Source organism: Physella acuta, unplaced genomic scaffold (genome assembly GCF_028476545.2).
Source record: "Physella acuta isolate Inbredline_101_S28 unplaced genomic scaffold, ASM2847654v3 ptg001217l, whole genome shotgun sequence".
NCBI lineage: Eukaryota > Metazoa > Mollusca > Gastropoda > Physidae > Physella > Physella acuta.
In genome coordinates this window covers 96,288-104,908 of record NW_026732734.1, presented here as the reverse complement: position 1 = coordinate 104,908, position 8,621 = coordinate 96,288, and the positions used below count along the sequence as shown (strand labels likewise).

Sequence of the window (8,621 nt, the reverse complement as noted above, 5' to 3'; positions counted from 1 at the left end):
TGAAAAGTAGAAAATAAAACAACTAAATTGCGGCGGGCGGGTCGGCTCGTATTATTTACAGATATGTACAAAATTGAGAAAAACAATGTATAGGTTTATCATTAAGTTTTAATCATCCATCAAATCTGTGTAGATAAACAAAAGCTAGCGTGCAGTAATCTGGATCTTTATTTAGAAAGTGGATGTTAAATATATCCAAAAAAATTAAAGCAAAATTTATAACAGCTATTTATTTTTACTTCAGTGTTTCTGCCAACAATATGATCAGGCTTTCAAAAACCCATTGAGATAAAAAAAAAAATTTGGGGTAAAAAAATCTTTTTTTTTTAAACTAAGAAGTTTTTGACAATAACAATTACAGTGGGTCATGGTTTGATTATTATTGAAATAAAAAGCAACATTTGTGTTTCACAAATTATTTGTATCAAAACATTATTACAGCTGGTACAAAAATTAACACTGGAACATGTGCAATGTTAAGTTCAGAAATTATTGGAATGGAAATGGCAGTGGATAGGTTAAAGAAAACCACACAGCATCATACGACTAGCGCTACAGTGGACCCAACAAGGGAAAAGTATAACAAAATGTAATAACCCAAACATGACTGAAGAGATCAGTCATGGAAATGAAAAGGAATTTTTTATCTGTTTATGTAAAGTACAGTAAAGCAGTTTCAAAATGATTAAATAGCACAGTTGTATATAAATAAAATGAACCTTCATATCACAACAGACATTTTAAAATATTAGAAGAAAGAAACTATAGGCATCAATACGTTCCTGAAAAGATTTTTTTTTAAATCAATAAGTATAAAGACAATATGTATGGAAAAAACAGACAAGTACATCAAGGACTTTCAGATGTTGGCTTCCTTTGTTTTTTGTCAGTGAAATAAAATACCACAGTTGTATTTATCAACTCATGCTGATTCAAGAACTTTTTATATAAACCTTAAGTGATAGATTTATTTAGGTCAACACCTGATAATTATTTTAAAATTTAAATCTACACTATTAATAACCCATGCTACTTTGGCATCAAGCAGGAAACATTTCCAGGATTAAGGTGAGCACATTTATACAATAGCCAAATAGTTCATTCTCAAACTAAAAATATTTTTAAAATGACATTTCCTGTTTAACTGAAATATATACACATTTTATTTAGCATGATAGTTATAATTTTTCTAAATCAGCTCTGATAATAGATAGGAAAAAAAGAAAACTTAATCTTACCGATGAACAGGAATGTTGAACCAACAAAAATGTTTAAAAAAACACATAATTATAGCTTAATGATTTCCTGATTTACATAACATACCCCACATAATTAAACCAATCAACAATTTTTTTAAAATTCAACTTCAAGACAGCAATATTCGATTTGAAAAAAAGAACAATAATCAAAGTAACACAGTTATTGCTTGTATAAAAAATATTTTCAAAATAAATCAGCTTATAAAAAAGTAAGCAGTAATCAAAACATCTGTAACAGAGGGAAGAAAATTAACAAATTATGCATGAAACACGACAAAGAAAAAAAAATGTCCTTTAAATTGTAAATTGTCTTGAACATTTGATACATATTTTATATATATATATATATATATATATATATATATATATATATATATATATATATATATATATATATATATATATATATAGGTATTGAGATAGATAAATATATTTATATATATATATAAAATCTAAAAAAGAAACAAATTTTTAATGTTTTTTCAAAATGCATGTGGCACAACGTGACTCAATAAAGTGCAGTAAAATCATACACACTAAAAAAGCTGATATGTTATTAAAAGAAGGATATGTTAGTATATGTCACATACTAATCAACTTGTAAAACAATGTGGAGGAATTACTATTGGCACATTGGAAGACAAAATACCAACAGAATTTGTTTTTATTGATGGTCAGTTTACAATGACGAAAAATCAGCATTTGCGAGCTACAGCTAAAAAAAATGTACAATAATTTGTATAATATTGTAGATGGAAAAACTATCACAGAAAAAAATCATTTTCTTCCTAATAAATATCAAAGCTTTTTTTTTTAGTTAAATCCGTTCTTGTCACAATAAATTAACACAAATGCTTCTCTGCCCCTTTAAAATACATTATTCTGTAAATGCAAAGCATTAACTGCTATAAAAAAAATCCCTGCTTTAAAATTCGGGGATCTCTTTCCTTGTGGCATTACCCACATCCCCACTACACTGGTTCAAACATTACAGAGAATTTAGTAATTAATGTATTTGTTGAACACTCTAGGGTAAGTGTGATGGGATGGTAGCGCACACAACTGCTGACCTACAAATCATGAGTTCAGATTTCAGAATTAATCCATTAGACATCTAATGTTCTACACAGCTCTGGTGGGTTCCTGACTCACATTAAAGAAAACTAAGGAAGATGGGCATAATACTGACCATACTGAGCTCTACTTCATCTACCCATGTGTATTGGACACTGATGTAAAAAAGATTATTATGATTCAACAATACAAGTATTCCCTTCATTTAGTTTAGTTTTTTTTTTTAGTTAAGTAAAACATTAATATTATTTAATATTAAAACAATATTATTGAGTACAATTTGCATAAATACAAGTTAATTACCAGCAGTATAGACCATTTTAATACAATTTAACATGAACACAATAATCAAAGCTAAATCAATCAGATTCAAAAATGGATTATACATATGAGAGAATGATAAATAAATTATAGACATTAGAGAATGAAAAGTGGATTATGGATATGAGAGAATGTGTACAAAATACTCTGCAAGTGGGTTCACAACAAAACTGCACAACAAATCATAAACTCACTTCAGTAGCTCTAACCCTTGCACAATCTGAATGTATGTTTAACAATAACAAAGATTGTCTCATTTTTTAAAATAATGTAATTTGCAATCACCAGCACACACAAAAAAAAACTACAAAACATATAAAGTTCTTATATGTAGTCTTGCTCATATTTTTTGTAATGCTAAAGATTACAGGTTAAAAACAAGGGACAAAACTACATCAATGATATTCCAAAATACTCCATTAACCATAAAAATGAAAGATCCCTTGTCACAACAAGTATATTAAAAGTACATTTAAAAAGTTACATGTAGTTGAGCAGAAGTCTGGTGCCAGGAAGTTCTTCTCTCCTCATTGAACAACAGCGGAAGTTATGGATAGTAGAATGATAGAAACCTGTTCAGATAAACAAAAGCATGAACTGATAGTTACAATAATAATCATCTTTATTAACATATCTTTGTCGATCTCTCAATAATACATTTTAAGCCATAAATGTAGGTTTCTGTCAAGTCTTGTTAAATGTAGGAATTAGATTATCATTCTACCCTTATTAAGAGATAGGAGCTTAGATTACCGAAGGGTCATCCATGAATCAAGTGGGACAGTGGGCTTCAGGTTTTTTTTGTTATGATGTGGTGGTGGTGGGGAGGAGGGGGGGGGAATAGGAAATGGGAATATATTTTATATTTCTTAAAAAGTAAAATTGATAAAAAAATGTTCTGCCTATTAAAATTGGGGTTATTTTAGAGGGCGGATGAAACAATTCAAATTGCATGACATCATTTATAGGACAAGCGTTTGATCACCAAGGATAGTGAAAAATCACTTGTAAATAATAATTTTTTTAAAAACCATTAGGAATATGGAAATTGCCAGCAGTAAGACTCAACAACCTGGAATCCACAGGGAAGGAGGAAGAGAGGCAGACCAAGAAAGAGCTGGAGATGTGACCTGGAAGACACCAAGAAAACACCAAGAAGATTGGATACACCTAGGGACAGTTGGAGAGACAAGCCCAGGACAGAGATGCCTGGAAAGCTCTTGTCAGCGGCCTATGTCCCAGGAGGGGCGACAGGCAAACCTAACCTAAGACTCAACAAACAGTTTCCAGACTATATGCATGTATAAAACTAATGTGGAACCAATCATCAGATAAACTACTTAAACCTGAACATCTCAACATTATACTGAGTGACATATAAACAAAAGCCTCACCACCAGAGCGAGATATCCTGGGAGTGGTCCTTCATGTAGACATCCATATCAGGTGGTGGAGCCCCGATATCCACAGTCACTTTGGTAAACAGTGGAGCAGCTTCTATGCTGACCACTGTGTAGTTCATTCCCACAGGGTCATTGAGCCCATCTGTCTGCCATCTTCTTCTCCATCCAAAAAACATTCCATTTCTTTAAAAAAAAGAAATTGTAATCATTCAATAAACACTCAAAACAAATAACCTAATTATTAAAACAAAAATTGAATTAAGAAAGTTCATCATTATCTTTTGCCATTTGTGCCCAAGAAACATTTCACCTGTTTTAATAACCTTGTCATATAAGGGATAGTGTCAGCACTATGCCCAACCAGTTTCCCTAACAAGAGTCTTGTACCAATCAGAGCTGGGTGGACTCAGGCATGTCCTACACACTTCAGCCTAGGATTTGAACTCAAGACTTTCAGGCTAGCAGTCGTTAGCTCTACCAATCAACCATGCTGTCCCTAAGAAAGTTAATTAATTTCTAATTGACTTAAAAGTTGTTTTTTTTTAAAATCCCACACTAATAACTTACCCAGAAGAAGATCTGGAGTTTTTCATGTGTGGAACCATCTGGTATCTGCCAATGATCTCTGGTGGTCTAGTGAGTAACAGGCCTGACTCTGTAATTCTATAACAGAATAGCTTACAATTACAATAAAGAAAAAACTTCTTTGATTGTAGCATTTGGGTGATGTTTGTTCAGTATTTACAATAAAGGAAATTATTTTTAAAAATTATTTATTTTTAAATCAAGTTAACATTTTTTAAAAAAAGGATTCTACAACTTGAGCTCTAACCATATCCTTGACTAAATTTTCAAAGAATGGTAGCAAAAAGGGTAATGAAAGGTATAACCTGGCTGAAAAATCATCATCTTCATTGCCCCAACCCCAGTAGGAGTTAGCAAATCCATTGATGCGCTGAAAGTTGAATGCGTTAATAGCAACAACTCCGCCTGCATAGTTGTAGTATTTCAAACTGGAACAGAAACAGCATAATTTTATAAAACAATGTCAAAAATAATTTTTTAAACAGCTTTGTAAATAGAAAATAATAATGATGTAGTTTTATTAATAAAAGTAAGCTAATTTTTAAAATTTAAAATCAGAAAATTATAAATGAAATCTACTGATTATGAAAATGAAGTTAAAAACACAAGTATTCCAGCCACAACTGCAGCCAACTTTAAGAGAAACCTCACTGGTATCTGAGATCATCTGTGGCGGTCTCCAGGTGGCGCCCATGCTCATCACACAAGTACAAGTTGCGGTCATCCTCTGGCAGCAGGTCAACATCGTGGAAGATTAGACAATCAAAATCCTGGGACTTGATAGCCTCCATGAAGCCGACATTGAACAGCTTTCCTCGATTGAACTGCCCTGTTCCTGCCTGGTTGAGAAGAGAAATTTTAGATTTTCAGTGTAAAAAACAACAAATCGCTGAGTAAAGCTATGATAAAAAAGGCAAATGTATCACTAAATTTTGTTTCGATGATATATTAAAGTCCAAATTTAGATTTGAGGAAACAAAAATGACAATGAAATATTCCTGAAGTTTTAATCTTCAACTTTACGTTAAGTCCAGTTAACGTGGACCAGTTCATCATACAATAATTTTATATGTAACATCCACATAATCAAGTGATTCCCTTAGGTCTTGAAAGGAAATTTCTACACATTTTTGTTTGAAGAAATTAACAAAATTGTATAGCTTTGATGTATAGTGACTGATAATGATAGCAGCATTCTTACTTGATAGTGGATCAAGTCTGGTTCAACTTTCCCACAGCCCTTCGCACCAAAACACACTGGTAAAACACACATCACAACACACTTGATACATTAACTTTACTACAGAAAATGAACACAACAATGTACCTGTTCTATAACAAAAATCTGGTAGTCAAGTTTCTGTATTTGAAGCATGGGATGAAGGCGCCGCAATAAGAGCTTCAGAGGATGGACGCGATCTCTATAAGGTAAAATAATGGCAACTTTCTGCCATGCTTTACAATCAGTAGGGGCCCATTTTCCTCCTCGTGTTACATTTGGATTAGCCGCGATTATACTTTCTTCACTGGGATCATCATACTTATGAACTTCTTGAACACCTGGATAAAGATAAAAAAAATTTTTAAATCTATGTATGAATAATGGTGACATTTTTATATTAAAATAATATAATAAGCAAAATTAAAGTTGTTATGAGCAGTCACAACCCCTATAAAGTAAAGTTCCTCTTTAGACATAGCAATCCATTAAGCACATGAAGTATAGCTAATGTTTCTTGACCTTGGCATATGAAGGGATGGTGTTGTCAGTATTACAAAACACCACTCTATCAGCCAGAGAGCTGGCGAACGTACCCGGGTTCGTTAAGATGGTTATACACAGATGGCTTAAAGCCCTATAAATGGTAACTAGCACAACAGTTAACGAGGACACGTACTTAACGTCTAGGGGATACACTCGATGAACTCCTGATACCAGCAACACATTTAATCCATATATAACTTTTAATATGTGTACAAATTCAAGATAAGACTCTAGCTTTATACAGAATAAAATGAATGAGTAAAATAACAAAAACCCAACTTACTATTTGAGGAAAAAACACTATGTTACACTATCACAGGATATGGCACTCAAGAAAATCACCACAGCTTACACGACACTACTTAAAGCACAAAATATTACTTAAAACCACAAGTAATAATGGAAAAATGCTGCTTAAAAACTATAGGCTACAAAATAGCGACACTCAAGGCTTTCTCTCTCAAAGATGTCTGGTCTGACTGCTGCTATGGACTGCTGTGGTCGGCTGCTTGCAGAAAAGTGTGCGCAGACTATTTGACACCTGAGGCAACATGGGAGGTCACCTTCAAAACATAAGACTATTGGTTGGGACACCTCCGATGTCCGAATCAACCAATCGAAAGTATAAAAGTATTACACCACCACTGGTGATGGAAAAATACTGGGTATATGTCTTTCTTGGAACTATGGAAAAGTACCGGTGGTTGCACCACAGGTCACTCATGGTTGAGCAATAAAAGTCAAACAAAATAAAATACAAGACCTCAGCTTTACTTTCCCCACCTTAAGTCTCTGTGGACTCAGAGACATTCTTCAGTCAGAAGTCCAAAATGAGATCCAAACATGAGACACCGCCATATCTAGCATCCCCTATAGTAGTAATTATTTATTTGGAAAACAGTCTTTGTGATATATGAATAGTCATTATCAATAATAAAAATACAATATAATTCTGCAAAATTGACCTAGCACTATCTTTTTTTTAATTTTTTTTTAACATGAACTTATTTAATTAGTTAACAAACCTGTTAGATTAGTCAATTTTAGAAGCTAAGAGTTGATCTTTTATACTAAATGTAAGATTAAAAACTAGATTATAATGCCTACATTCTGCCATAATTTAAATGTAATAACAAGCATACATTTTACTTATGATATACAGGGTGCATACAAAGTTTATAAACTCCTATCTTAACGAGCACTTGCATGAATAATAAACTACATATTAGTTCGAGTGGACAACAGCCTGTGTCTTCCCTGTATTTTGAGGTGTATTTTTGCCATCTTGGCTGGCTGCTGCCAAGATGGGAGCCACCTGTACTTTCACAATCAGGGAAACTTTAATGGCAACTGTATTGTATTCAGATTTTGGCACACCCTGTAGTTTACAGCAAATAAGATTTTCTTTCCTCCATGTCTATAATCCAAAAGTTTGACATTCAATTCACTTTACCTAGCTTATCAAAGTCCAGTGTGCAATCTCCTCGAACCGAAACTTCAATATTGGCTGGATCCATTAAACTTCTAGGTGACGTCACAGCACAATGGTTGCAGTAGTTAAACAAAGCAAAAGCAACCAAACCCAAATAAATGAGAATCAGCAGTTGAATGATCAAATTCTTTTTCCGGCTGCTAAAACAGGGAAACAGCAATCCAAGCATTTTTCTTCTCTCTATAAATTAAAAAAGAAAGAAAATTTTGAAAACAGGCCTGTTTAGTATTACAAGGTTTGTCTTTAAGGTAGACAATAAATAGAATTTAGGGCTATGCTTATAAAATGTGTATGTCATCTGACCCTGGGACCTACTTTTGTTTCCGGTTTAATCTGAGTCTGTATAGCGGCCCAGTATAGCCTATAGATTAGTATAGATCTAGCATGAGAGGGATACATTAAACTGCAGACTAGATCTAGTTGTTGATAGCTGATACTCTCTACTTGTCTACTCTAGCAGTAGCAGCAATGTGTAGATGTAGATGTACAGTCACTACAGTGCTGTCTCTGCTGGCTGCTGTCGGTGAATGCAGTGATTATTCTAACGTTTTGTCGCCGCATACAATCGTGGTAAATTTTATCAAAGAAAAAAAGCAAAACTCACACTGCAGATGGCTATATTTTATTATTTTTGTACTTGCAAGGTCTACTACTAGATCTAGATTTAGTAAGAAGTAGGTCTAACGGAAGGATTCAGCTTTTAGTTTCTTTGATGGGAGCTG

General features: G+C 33.2%; 1 protein-coding gene across 1 annotated transcript; it reads right to left on the bottom strand.

Moving 5' to 3' along the window:
- Positions 1–2,612: 2,612 nt before the first annotated feature.
- On the bottom strand, positions 2,613–8,610 carry LOC131957192 (beta-1,4-galactosyltransferase 4). The gene is made up of 8 exons (XM_059321920.1): positions 8,504–8,610; positions 7,861–8,079; positions 5,970–6,202; positions 5,294–5,481; positions 4,948–5,070; positions 4,625–4,720; positions 4,049–4,240; positions 2,613–3,226 (listed from the first exon to the last, which is right to left on the bottom strand). Exons 2-8 carry the CDS (start codon positions 8,066–8,068, stop codon positions 3,202–3,204), a joined length of 1,065 nt encoding a protein of 354 aa, XP_059177903.1. The 5' UTR covers positions 8,069–8,079; positions 8,504–8,610; the 3' UTR covers positions 2,613–3,201.
- Between the last annotated feature and the right edge of the window lie 11 nt (positions 8,611–8,621).

Bases quoted from the DNA above. Each gene is read 5' to 3' on its own strand.
- LOC131957192 (XM_059321920.1), bottom strand. From the start codon at position 8,068: ATGCTTGGATTGCTGTTTCCCTGTTTTAGCAGCCGGAAAAAGAATTTG. The intron at 6,203-7,860 runs GTAAAGTGAATT...ATCTTTATCCAG, and splicing joins ACTGGACTTTGATAAGCTAG to GTGTTCAAGAAGTTCATAAG. The intron at 5,071-5,293 runs GTGAGGTTTCTC...TTTCTGTTCCAG, and splicing joins ACAGATGATCTCAGATACCA to TTTGAAATACTACAACTATG.